The sequence below is a fragment of the Coturnix japonica genome, chromosome 1 (genome assembly GCF_054131305.1).
Source record: "Coturnix japonica strain WE chromosome 1, WE-NBRP24, whole genome shotgun sequence".
NCBI lineage: Eukaryota > Metazoa > Chordata > Aves > Galliformes > Phasianidae > Coturnix > Coturnix japonica.
The window spans coordinates 162,794,765-162,808,129 of NC_140663.1; the positions used below are offsets into that span (position 1 = coordinate 162,794,765).

General features: G+C 44.9%; 1 protein-coding gene across 5 annotated transcripts; it reads left to right on the forward strand.

Moving 5' to 3' along the window:
* The first annotated feature begins 485 nt into the window (after positions 1-485).
* LOC107308330 (gap junction beta-6 protein) lies at positions 486-10,100 on the forward strand. 5 transcript variants are annotated; one of them, XM_085555700.1, is made up of 3 exons: positions 486-539; positions 882-949; positions 8,270-10,100. In XM_085555700.1, exon 3 carries the CDS (start codon positions 8,292-8,294, stop codon positions 9,081-9,083), a length of 792 nt encoding a protein of 263 aa, XP_085411826.1. In that variant the 5' UTR covers positions 486-539; positions 882-949; positions 8,270-8,291; the 3' UTR covers positions 9,084-10,100. The 5 variants fall into 5 exon arrangements, with proteins under 5 accessions (XP_085411826.1, XP_015707653.2, XP_015707655.2 ...); XM_015852167.3 differs by lacking the exon at positions 486-539 and adding an exon at positions 586-656; XM_015852169.3 differs by lacking the exons at positions 486-539; positions 882-949 and adding an exon at positions 992-1,250.
* Positions 10,101-13,365: the final 3,265 nt, after the last annotated feature.

A 13,365-nucleotide genomic window follows, 5' to 3' on the forward strand; every position in this document is an offset into this window, starting at 1 on the left:
CTGTATTGGAAACAGAACATGTGCAGAGTGGGTCCTGCATGGATACAGACCCATGGTGTGAGGAGTGCACAGCTGCCAGCAGCTGCATTTCAAGGACCCTTCAGAACACTCACAAAGACAGCAGCTTTTCTGCTGCCATTTGCCAATCACAACTTCCATGATGAACAGGCCCTTCTGAATATCTGGGTCTGACAAGACAGCATATCATTCTGTTATCTTACACACACATTTACCCTACAAGACTCACATTTTGCCATTATCTCGCTATGGGTTTTCTCCAGCACCTTCTTTTGCCGGATTTTCCCCCGCTGCCCCTGGCCTCTCTGCCTTCCTGCCCTCTCCCCCTCTCCTCACAGCCTTGCCCTCGATGCCTCCCTAGGAGGGGCGGACGTGGAAAGGGCGGCAGGGAAGGGGCGAGACCCCCGCACAGCCGGCCCACCGGGGATGGGCGCTCCCGGCCCGGCTCCGCCCTGGGCACTCCACCGATGGAGCCCCGCACGGATGGAGGCGGGCACGGGGCGGGCTAAAAGCGGCGGCAGGTGAACGGGGAGGGACCTTAAAGCTGCGAGCCGGGAGTCTTAGGCCGGCTGTCCGCTGGCACCGCACCGCTGAGCCCGCGTGTTGGCCCCGAAGGGGTCCCGGCAGCGCTGAGGCAGGTGAGGGGGGAGGCAGAAGAGAGGGGGAGAGTGAGTGCGAGCCGGCGGCAGTATTAGCAGCAGGGACGCTGCCCCGCGACGGGGCTCGTTGCTCTCACGTCTCGCTTCCTCATCCGCAGCGTGCGGGGCAGCGCGGGGCCCCGGCCTTATCGGGAGTGCTCTTCTCGGTCACTACTGTCTGTTTAACGCCTAACAACTCTTCTTCTAATCCCCGATCTCTCTTAGCGAACGCGTTATGTGAAGTGCCCGAGCAGCTGCGGCACCGAGCGAAATAAAGGCTTCCGGAATTGCAGGTAATTCGCGGCACACCTACGGACGTTCGGGGAGCTGCGCTGAGGTAAACAGCTCGCAGCGAACTGACAGGTCCGGCCATCGCGAGCTGGAAACATTCCTCTGAGCTACAGGGGAAAAGGAGCTGAGCCGTGAGTCAGAGCCCGAGCTGCGCGGTGGGAGCCCAGCGCTGCTCCTGCCGCCCCACACCCCATCCTGCCGCTCCCCCGCTTTGGTTGAGGAATCTCTTCCTTAAGGAGAATCTTGGCGAGGCGAACCTGGGCCGGGCTGCCCGGGGAGCTGGCGGAGGCATCGCTCCTACAGGTGCTCAAGGAAACGCGGGGATGTGGTTAGTGGGCAGTGCTGGTGCTACGAGCCTGGTTGGGATGGGTGGTTTGGGGGTCTTTTCCAGCTTTAATGATTCTATGATTTTATGAAGTATTCCAAGGGAGCAGTCAGTGGGGGTTGGAGGACAGAAGGAGCCTTTTGTCTCGAGTGCTTTTTTAAGCCAAGTTGTTGCGCTTTGATCACTAATGAGTTGTGGCTTGTGTGCAGTGATGTCTAGGTCTGGGCCTGGCTTGCGGCTGGGCTCACCACAAGGTGTGTGTGTGCTGAGCTGAGAGTACAATCAGCTGGTTTCATTTTTGATTTTCGTTAATGAAATGCTGTGGTTTCTATTATCTCTTGGTCTCTGCTGCTCAGCCTGCTTGCTGTCAAGTAAGGCAGGAAAAGCAGCACACAGGAAGGCTGTAGGTTTAGCTCAGAGACAGGGCAGCAGTGAGTCAGGCTTCAGCCTTCTATAGTGGACTTGAAGGAGGCACCTTTGTGTGCCAGTTAGGGATTGCAGTGTGACCTTTCCAGATGGGGTTTGCTGTATGTTTGCAGAGCCCTGAGGTTGTTCCTATAACACATGTCCTTTGGGACTTCAGTCCCCAGAACTGCCAGTCTGGTAACTGGTGGTAGAATGGCTCTGTGCCACAGAGCTTAAAATGGAGCATTAAAAAAGCATGGCTTCTGATGCATCTCTGCAATAATCCATTTTTTCCTAACAGAGCCACTTCTCTCAGATTTCTGAAGCTTGGGCCTCTGCTGGTGTTGTTTTGAATCCCTTCAAGTCAAATGTGGGTTAGGTTACTTGGCAGCCTCATTGAATTGGTGCAAAAAGTGCAAAAGATACAATAGTGTATCTCAGTGTCTATGAAAATGGCAGTACTCTGAGGTACATGTAAATTACTGCGAAAAGTTATTGTGGAGATTCAGCTGGCTCCTGTCAGCAATAAAAGACACTTTACAAATGGTGCTTTTCTCTTGTTATTATGTGAACAGGGAAATAAAAGATCTCAGAAACTCCAGCGAACAGGAGCATGGATTTAAGTTTTGTTTTTCTTCAAATGTTTTTTCCTTGTTCTGCTCCTCACAGCTCTTAATTGCTGGTACTGATGACTGATGGCTTATCTGAAAAGATACTCGACTCTTGCCTGGCTAAGTACTGTTTTGTATAAAGGAAAATCTGAAGTGATGATGTGTGAGGAGAGATACAGTGCTGTCAGAACAAAAGGAATGTGAACAAAATAGAAATGCAGCAAGTAGTTACTAAAGGGAAGCTGGAAACAATATCTTTTTTCCATATCTCATATCTACTTCTTCCTGCCGTAGATACTTCTAAAAGGAAAAAGTTGATTATTTTTTATCTCTACTTTCACTGAAAGAAATACTGGCAAAATACACGCTGAAGGAAAAGCTGTGTTTCGCTATAAAGTCATAGTGTCTCTGTAAGGGAACAAGCCCTTCCTGAGGAGGTAACTTCCAATCAGAAATACTGTGTTGAGGTGGGAGTGGGTGTATTTTGAGGAACATGTGGTGAATTTGTAGAGAGAATATGGATGTATGCCCAAGCCTGGTGATTTTTGTTGCTGTCTTTTAGAAACCTGTACAAACAGAACTGCTGCCTTTGTGTCTGGGTGCAATGCAAAGTGCATGTAAAACTTTATTTAGAATTTGGAAAGAAGGACACTTGTGTCAGTGAAGAAATAGTCCTCAGGACTTTGAGTCCCTTACAAAGCAAGGGCTTTTAAGCACTCTTTTTCTTCCCCCTGTAGACCTTTCCTTCAAAAATTGCTGAGGGGCCAAGTTCCAGTAGGAATTCTTCTGTCTTATTGTGCCTTCGAGCATGACCAACCTTTCTGATGCCTTATTTTCCACAAGCGGAGTGAATTTTGTGCAGAGGTGTTCTGGAGGATGGTAACTCTTAATTTACAGTTGTGGGGTAGTGAAATAGCCATGAATGTTTCCAAACCTGCTTGGGAGGATGTAAAGACATGGACATAGAGCAGTCATAATGTGGGCAGTGTGGGGCTGAATCCTCAATTATTTACTTAGCATATGTTTTTAATATTAATCTTTATGCATATCGGGTTGTAATCTGTTGTTTTAAAGGCTGTATTCTTTTACACAAGGCTTAGAACAAAGAATGTATCCTGTTGGCATATTCTTGAGTAGAAGAAAACACAATGCTTGCTGTGTTCAGACCTGCAGCTGTCATAGGTTTCCTGTTCCTGATTATTCTTGGCTTGTTCTTGTGTCAAATCAGATATACTGTAACTCCTATCTGTCTTGGCTCTTCTGTTGCTCTCCAGTTTCCACTCTGATGTGGAGATAAGTGCTCAGAACAAAGCTTAAGAGCTACACGGGCTTTTGGGATTGTTAGACTGATCTTTTGATCCTTATTCAACTTCTTAGTAGAGCTGTTGATCCTTGAAGGAGCATGCAGTTGAAACACTCTTATGTTTTTAATATACTGTAGTAAATTTAAAAAGCTGGAAACTTCCTATAATAGTGATACGAAAGGATTTCAGTTTGCCCAAATCAGTTCAAAGCCGTATCTTACAGTGTGAGCTCTACACTGCAGCTGTCATAATGGGAGGAGCTGTGTTCTCTCTTAAGTAACGAGTGTCCTGAATGGTTCAATTTAAGCTCTGTACTTCAACTTTGAACTAGTGCTTGTCTGTCTTCATCCACTGATAATGAAGTAGGACTCTCTGAAGTGTCCAGTTCTAGAGGAGCCCTTCAGAACAACCCTGTGAGAAAGTGAGATTTTGCTATCCCACCTCATGTCTAGGAACTAAGGTGTGTGATAGGCTTAAAGTTAAGTAGACAGTCTGGGAGAGTCAGCAGGTAAGTGCTGTCGTTGCCTGTGTGCTGGCTTTCCCTGCTGAGATAAAGGGATGCTGTCTTTGGAAGATGTTGATCTATTATGTATTTATAAGAAGCTTCCTGGACTGCATCCTGACAGTATTGTTCTGCATTGAAGCTGCTGCTCTCGTGCTTCTGAGTTCCTTCTTTATCTCCAGCTCTGATCGGGACCACTACTTTTTTGCTTCAAGATTCTCTGCTAATGTACTCCTAGGTTGGATGAAGTGACACCTACCTTTGCAGACTGCTGATCTTGTACCAGTATCTAGAGGCATTACTGCAAGTGGTGGAGTGCACTTAGCACTGGTGATTCCTGATGCCCTACAATGAAATTCTGTTATGAATGGAGATGTTATGAACAACCTTTGCATTCCTGTTTGGTTCCCTTAGAATCATAAATTGGTCTATAGTGGAGGAGCATGTTAGTATCTGATTTTATAAATGCTGTGGGCCACTTCCTGACTGGAACTCTTAGATGTTCCCATAGTGCCTCCAACATGACTTTTTTTGCCTTGTTAATATCCTATAGCAGTAAGTTCCACAGTGTGTATGTGAAAGAGATGCAGCTTATGTTGTTTCTACCTTTGCTCTGTACTCTGTGGTTAGCTGAAGCCATGGATTTAACCATTGACTAATGATTATCCGGTATACCAGTCCTTACCAGAGCAGAGCAAAAACCACTGCTAAGTAGCTGTGTGCCTGAAGTGCTTGGTGGTGGTGTGGGGATTTAGGGGGTGCATGCAGAGTACTGTGATGCTTATTTAGTGCAGGCTGAGAGGAGCTAGTTTAAGCAGTAAGCAGCCAAAGAAGTGCAGAGCTTGGAACCTGCCCAGTAGCTGGAGAACTGCAGAAGTAGGTAAGCTGAATTTGTCTTGCTGCCTAACCTTCTAACAGTGCCTGAGCCTACTGGGGGAAGAACTTTTGTGTGCCTCTCTACGTTTTGGTGGTCATGTAGAACCATTTCCTGCACTGCCAGATCTTTGGTAGGGAGCGGTGACATCTTAGGATCATTTTTTATCTCCTGCTGTAATAGCTGTGCTGTGCTGCTCCTCTGGTTTCTCAGATGGAGGAACAGAAGGTTCAGCCAATAGAACAGATTCATTTTTTTGTTTGGGAAACTTTAATACTTAAAGTTACCATAGTCTCATTTTAAAATGCATTCTAAGTGCTCAGCTACTCAAATTTACTGCCTTATCTTCTGTTCTTCTCATCTTCCTCCTTTATCTTCAGTCCGTATTCCCACTGCACTCTTTCTTTTTTTTTTTTGTCCTGATTTCACCAGGGCTTTCATATCTTGAATTATTCCTGTCCAGTGCTTTACTTCTGAGATGAGCAGATACTGCCTGCACACTGATTTCTGTGTGCATTTAGGTGGATTGGCTCACACAATTACCTGTAAGAGTTAGCAGCCTTTGAAGGGAAGTCCCTTTCCTGCTTTTGTTTCCATTGTTCAGCCAGTTAATATTTTACTTACTAGTATGAGGGTCTGGAAAGCAAGTATTTGAAGGAAAGACAACCTACATGGGGAGTCAGCACCTTATTATTTATTTTTGTAAATTAGGAGTAAATAAGGCGTCACATCACTACAGATAGCCCCAGCTTAATGTCTGAATGGAGTGAGCTGTGAAGGGCCACACTCAGTTCTGCTTTGGTCACTACTGATTGGATGTAAGGTTGGCACTTCAGTGGTTTATGAATTGCCTTTATCTCTCAGTACTGGAGTTTAGAGTGTCTAATATTAGAAGTCAAGGAAAACCAGGTCCAGAGCATCTGGGTAGAATTTGGGCTGCTTTAATGTGGCCCTGTAGTCTCAGCTGTTCTGCTCTTCGAGAACTTTACTGGGTGCAGTATCTGATGATCACTGGTTATATCAGTCTCCTGAATTCCTCACAAGTCACATGCCTTTCTGCCAGCATTAAAGCAAGTCAGGCCATGAGGGTAGAAAAAGCAGGGGCAAAGGTTGGTGACTAGCTCAGCAAGCAGCAGGAAGAACAGGATGGTGGCAGGAGGAGTGGGAGAGATAACTGGAGGAGTTGGAAGGTGGGTGGGAATGGTGAAGAGGGGAAGGTTTGGGTTGATATGAAAGTCAAAGGGATTTGGGAAGGAGAGGAGATTGCCCTGGGAGACTGTCCTGTTTTACTTGCCCATCAAGTCAGATTAGGAACATCTACCTCTCTGAAGTGCAGTGGCTTTTTCTGCCTGCATCCAGGTACAGACATGCTTTTGCTAGGGTTGAAGCATAATATGCTCTCAATGGAGATGGAACAGTCAGGTGAATGATGTAGCTTAACAACATCTTGAAGAAACATCCCTGCTAAGGACAACACCCTCATCTCCACTGGCTGCTCATTCTGATGCTTTGCAATGTGCAGCCTGTTTTAAAATGGTACTCTTTCCAAATGGTTTGTGGAGCTGATCATGGAAATGGGTCAGGTTGGGAAAAAAAAACAGCATACCCGTACTGGGAATAACTTCTGAACAAATCAGTTGCATGTTCTGGGTTATAAGGTACCCTTACAGTGCTGCAGAGGATGGAGAACTACAGTGGGACCATGGGAACAAGCAGTGATGGGGAAGTGACTGTATCTAGCTCTGCCACTAAAGACATGGTATCCTTTAAGTACATCTCAAGGCACTTTTATTTTTTTTATCTCATTCTGCACAGGGAGACAGGAAAGTGCAATTTTACATGGAAACAAATTCTTAGGAAGATGTAGCAACAGAAAGGCAGCAGTAATGGTTCACAGGGAGACAAGAAAGCATAAGAAATCGGGCTTATGAAGGGGGAGTATGCAGTTCCCCCTTCTCAGATTTATATTTGTGGGGATGGCTGACCAAAGGTTACAATGACAGAAGAAACACAAGTTGTTAAAGTATGGGTAAATGATGTGTAATGCTGCAGTTCATGAGGTAACTGTCTTCCACAGAACTTAGAACTGAGGTGCATGTAGGTATTTCTAATCAGTACTGAGTTGTGTCACATCCTTAGTTCTGTAGTTGCAATGTGCGTATTAGTAAGAGAACATGAATAATAATATCAGTGTGAAGCTGTAACTCTTTCTCTGCTTCAGTTTGATTATATGGTGATCTCCAAAACAAATCTGGGAACAACACAAAACAAAAAAAAAAAACAAAAAACCAACTGATCTGATCAATTTAAAATAAGATGGCAAAAATAGAGATAGACAAATACTTTAAAATCCGACTGTTCTGTAAGTATCTCTGGTGTTCAGAGTCTTTCCCATGCTCTTACATGTTAACCTGCAGAGGCTTCTTCTATATCTATCTGCTGATGGAACATGCAGTCTATGGGAGGAAGAAAACAAAACAGAACATGACAAGAAGGCAGCTCTGCAACCAGGACTCTTTTCAGACAGATGCAGAGGTCATGTCTCGCATTGCATCCTAAAGGAGAGGCAGAATCAGGAAAGGTTTCTTACAACCTCAGGAAAATCTTGCCCTTCTCCCTCTTCCTCCCGGCCCCCTCCATCCCACTGTCTTTGAGCTCCTGAAGTAACCCCACACAGTCATCCAATATGACCCAGTAAAACATGCTTTCTGCAACCAGAACCTTCCAATAAGCCAGGAAAGAAAAAAACCCAGTGTTCACATCATGACCAAACTTCTTTGCTTTCCGGAACTGCCATGTTCTTTGAAGCTTTGTATTATTGCATATAATTCATGAGTACATGTAACTGTTGTAAAGCAGGGAGGGTTTTGACAGTGCTCAAAATGGAAATGTGACGCAGAAGTTGGGTTACACTGCACAAGGAAGATAAGGAAGATGTACCTTTGAAACTGTCTCAGAGTTGATAAAAATCATAATTACATCATAATAAATGTAGTGGGTTTTGCCAGTGGCAATGGAGCTGTTCTCTAGAACCCTTGGAAAAGTGGTTTTTGATTATTAGTGCCCTGTGCTGCGACTGCCAAAGTAAGATGGTCTCTGAGAGATGATAAAATGTGACCTTCTGATACGTGGTTACTGTGTCACTTTGACTGCTTATGGGTAAGACCACTGTATCAACAAGATGTTACCACTGCCAATGAATGTACTGCCATTAGATTTACAGTGTTGCCTTTATTTTATACTGGATGCTTAATAGTGTTTGTTTTCCATCCTGATTAAATTTGTTTTTGTCATGCCTTAGGTCATAACTTCAAAACAAGACAATGGACTGGGGAGCTCTGCAGACCATCTTAGGAGGTGTAAATAAACACTCCACCAGCATTGGGAAGATATGGCTCACAGTCCTGTTCATCTTCCGTATCATGATCCTGGTTGTGGCTGCAGAGAGAGTCTGGGGAGATGAGCAAGATGACTTTATCTGCAACACTCTGCAACCTGGTTGCAAAAATGTTTGCTATGATCACTTTTTCCCCATCTCTCACATCAGACTCTGGGCCCTGCAGCTGATCTTCGTTTCTACCCCTGCGCTGCTGGTGGCCATGCATGTGGCTTACAGGAGGCACGAGAAGAAAAGGCAGTTCAGAAAGGGAGACCAGAAATGCGAGTATAAGGACATTGAAGAAATCAGAACCCAGAGGTTTCGTATCGAGGGCACCCTATGGTGGACGTACACTTGCAGCATCTTCTTCAGACTGGTCTTTGAAGCAGTCTTCATGTATGCGTTTTATTTCATGTATGATGGGTTCCGAATGCCTCGCTTAATGAAATGTAGTGCTTGGCCCTGCCCCAACACAGTAGACTGCTTTGTTTCTCGACCTACTGAAAAGACAGTGTTCACTATTTTCATGATCGCTGTGTCCAGCATTTGCATTCTTTTAAATGTGGCTGAATTGTGTTATTTACTGACAAAGTTTTTTCTCAGAAGGTCTAGAAAAGCTGGAAATCAGAAACACCACCCCAACCATGAGAATAAAGAAGAAACCAAACAAAATGAAATGAATGAGTTAATATCTGATAGCTGTCAGAACACAGTTATAGGATTCACAAGTAGCTAAGGTGGCGTCAGTGCTGGTATTCACTCCAAAAAGGGTGAATGTCTAAAGGCTGCAGATAAAATTTGTTATACTAAACAGCTTATGTTGGGGGAGATTTAGACCTGTAGTGATAGGTGCATTGTGCACCTGCTGAGGAAAAAAGGCAGCTTAAACATTTGAAAGTTATGAGGATTAAATAGGAAAGTGTGTTTTCCTACAGCTATCCTTACAAGTTGTCTATGACAAGTGCCTTTGTGCTGGTACAGTTCCTGAAAACACTATGCAACAGCAATAAGAACAAAAGTCTTTCCAAGCTAGATGTGCTAATGTTTCAAACTGTTTTGTAATAAAGATAGTTTTTAATTATGAACAGAAAATTAAAGTATTTTTGTAAAATCTAAGATTCCATGTTACTTAAGGTGTTACAGTAAGCAACTGACTGTGCTTTGTTTAAGCAGGTATATGCAGATGAACCCTGCAGTACGATATTCATAGTGAAGAAATAGCAGTAGGCCATGTTTTTACCGCTTTGCAAGCACTGCTAGAGTCTGGGCAAGTAGACTGAGGCACCTGCATCTGTGCTGCTGCCTGTGGGGCTGTGTGAAATCCCACCATGGAGAACTGGGGCAGCTGGTTTCTGAGTGCAGTGCTGTGCCTAAAAGTAGCACGGTGATACAGGTGCAGTCCAAGTAGACCTGCTTTTAACTACCAGCAGACCTGGTATAAGTATTCCTGTTCATCTTTTCATTGCATGCTGCCAATTTTATAGGAACGTACATAATTTTTTGTAAATACTCCACTTAGCATATGTTTATTTCTCTAATGTATTTGCTATATTTGTTTCTTTTTGCTATATTGCATCACTGAAACTTTTGGTTTTGTTAGTTTTTTTTGTTGGTTTTTTTTTCCCCCCCTTTTGTGGTAGACTGGTGCTGTTATGAAACTAGGGGCTCTTTGTCCTGGAAGACATGGGAAAGTATCTTAAACACTGGAAACTGAGAAAGTCTTCTGAATAAAAGGCAAACACTTTAAACTTTGGCAATGAAGTGAGAGTCTATATGTGAATGCTAGTGGAAGCTTAAGCAGGACAAGTGCTTATGAAAGGTTGCCTTTGAGCAAGGGCTCTGCACCTGAAGGGTGCATGGTTTGTACACTGCTCATTCCCACCCAGAGCACTGATGCGCTAATTCTGTTGTCCCCCACAATGGAGGTAAGCACGTAACTCGTCTGCTCAGGAGGATGCGGTTTGGGGATGGGTGTGCTGTGAAAGCAAAGAATCCTGAAATGTCAAAGAGGTGGGTATAGTAGAGGACCCTAATTATGCTGTCTAATGTGTGCTTCTCCTGTTTTGCATCTCACTTTTCACCAGAGTATGTCATGAGTGCACTGTCCTCAGATCTGCTTTTTTTTTTTTTATCCTAGTGCAAATGAATTAACCTCACTACTTCTGTGTTACAGAGCTACTTTTTCAAAGTGCTGCTTCATGTGTCACTAGGAGCAGAGACTGCATTTAGTGCATAAACCATTTTCAGTTTGAAGTTTTCCTTCTGTCACATCAGACTTATACTTTGCGTGTACGTGTCCATACTATAAATAGCTTCAGGCTTGTTCTTGCTTTATGTAGAACCTAATAGGCTTCTACATCCTAATAGGGTGCAGGGCCAAGCAACAGAGAGAGAAAATAGCTGGAGTCAGCTCTGTCCTCAGATAATAGATTTTGGTTGTCCATTTTCTTTTTCTGGCACACTCCTGAATTTTCTTGCCTTCACAGTAGTTTCTTTTCCAATCATTGCTACAAAAAGCTATTATCGATAGTTTGGATATGTCTGCCATGAAGCTGGAGGCTGAAAACGCAGGCATGAAACTTTGTCTGCATGGTTGTCTAGTTGCTGATAGCCTCATGGTTTCTCCAAGCAGCACGGGTTCTGTGTATAACTGTGTCAAGGATCTAAACATATTTACTTCAATGGCTCTGTTTCTTTAGAATGGGCAAGTTCAGTGTTTGGGCAGTGCCTCACCACCCTTGCTCAGCAAATGCCCCCCCATTATTCTGTTAAAGAACAAAGACAGAGTTCAGGCTCCATGCTATGCTGGGCTCACAGTGCAAAGAGGCTACATTTGGTCCAGAGTTGTATTGCACAGGGCAGCCCTAGCTGTGGACTTTCATCCAGGGCATGCTGTGAATCGCATACCATATAGGGAATAGGAATGGAGATTGGTTAATCATTGTGCATGATCATGCCTCATCTTATCATGTTATAGTCAAAATTAAATAGACTTGTGCTGGATGTCAATAAAATCTAGAAAGCATCTTAAGGCAAATATGTTCTCCTCAGATGGAGGGTGGGTGTTTTTGCCTGGTTTCTTACAAAGGACATGCCTATTAACCCCCAAACTTGGACATAACTCTGTATATGGTACTTTCATTGTCCATTCACAAACATTTCAAACCATGTTTTTTGTTTCAGTAGTTAGGTTTTTCAAGAGTTCCATCTCCATATCTGATGCGAGTTTAAGCCTGGATAAATGGGCAAAACTTAAATGAAGAAATTGAGTGTACGTGCTGCTTTGTGCGTCAGTGCAGCTGTCTGTATGGCCGTGCTGTAAATGGGTTTGTGTTGGTTGGTTGTTTCATATGTGATCAGGAGTGCCTGATACAGCGTCAGCACAAACAGCCCTTCTCCATTGCTGGAGTACCCTGGCACCTGGGTGAGTCAGAAACAAATGTGCTGGTCCCTGTCCAGCCTGCACCATGGATGGCAGCCAAAGCTTATCCAAGGCTGCACTTGCACAAATTTCTTGCCTTAGCAAGGAGGTTCAGTTGTGACTGAGTTGTGTTTGACTGTGATGTTCCTCGTCATGCTATTGTGCATCCTTGATCGCACTCTCCTTTATCTGAAACATTATCTGACTTTTGTGACTGCCAAGTAAAAGTCCCTGAAATTTTTAGTGCCCTTTTAGTTGTGTTCCCCGTCCCACATCCTTGCAAGCTGGCTGAGGCTGTTCCTAGCCCTAAAGCACACAGGCTTACAGCCCTCCACTGTGCCTGCCCTTGCTCCCACATCATCACTCACAGCCAGGGTCTCTGAAGTCTCTGCCCCACCAGTAACCAGAAATTTGTGCTGTGCTGACACTGCCACCACCCCATGGCAGTTCAGCGAGTTTCCTTGCTAGTAACTGGCTTAATTGTCCCTGTTCATCTCTGGCTGCCCATCCCCACCCTGCGATTTTCCCCTTTGTTATGCCTGGGGCAAAGATTGCTTAAATTGGCCCAGGTGCCAAATGATTATTCAGAGCCTCTGGAGAAGCTCTCCTTCAAATCCTCCCTCTTGCTTTCCTATCAAATAAGGAAGAGCCCTGACCAGCTCAGTGTCTGACAGGTTCCACTCCCATTACACACAACAGCCATTGGCTCCAGCCCTGCTGCATATCCTCCTCTTTCTTCTAAGCCCAGCCCCCTGTGGCCTCTGTTTTATTTGTCTGCTGACCTGATCCCAGAACCCTTGGATACCAAAGACACAAAACAGACCAGTGGTAGGATGCTCTGAAGTTGCTTAGCTATGCTTTTGCAGATGTGCATCATGTCAACCACCATCATACTGTATCACCCTCTGTCACCCCACTGCAGTGGGCTGGGAAGCATGCCACCAACCTGAGGGGGACCTCTGCTCTCAATTGCATGGTTTGATTTTCTACATGCCATGGTTACCTCTATTTCCTACACTAAACCAAGGCTTTATTGCTGTACTTCTGAAATAAATCTATTTATCTTCTTCGTAAAGGAACACTCCATGCCCTGCTGGCTCTTCCCTTTGTTCCTTGTTGTGGCTGTGGTTTAACAAGGAAACTCTGTGCCCCATTGCCTGCCTGGCAGAAGAGCCCTCCAACGCATATCTTTCTTCTCAACGCAGAATCACAGATTCATTAAGGTTGGAAAACACCATTAAGATCATGAAGTCCAACCATCAGTCCATCCCACCATGATGCCCACTAATTGGTGACTGTACCACTTCCTTGGGCAGCCTGTTCCAGTGCCTCACTACCCCTCCTGAGAAGAAATTTTTCCTACTATCCAACCTGAACCCCCCTCTGATACAACTTCAGGCCATTCCCTCTTGTCCTGTCACTGTTACCTGAGAGCACAGGCTGACCCTGTAAACCCACAGGAGACCCTGCACACCCAATGGTGGCTGTGGAATGCAACCACCTTTTCAGTGTGAGGCCTCTGGTGGGTTGCTCAAGGCCTGACACAGCACATGGCAGGTGGGTCGGTCAGAGGAGTGGGCAGGGAGAGGCCCAGGCA

Coding starts and splice junctions, on each gene's coding strand:
- LOC107308330 (XM_085555700.1), top strand. CDS start 8,292: ATGGACTGGGGAGCTCTGCAGACCATCTTAGGAGGTGTAAATAAACAC.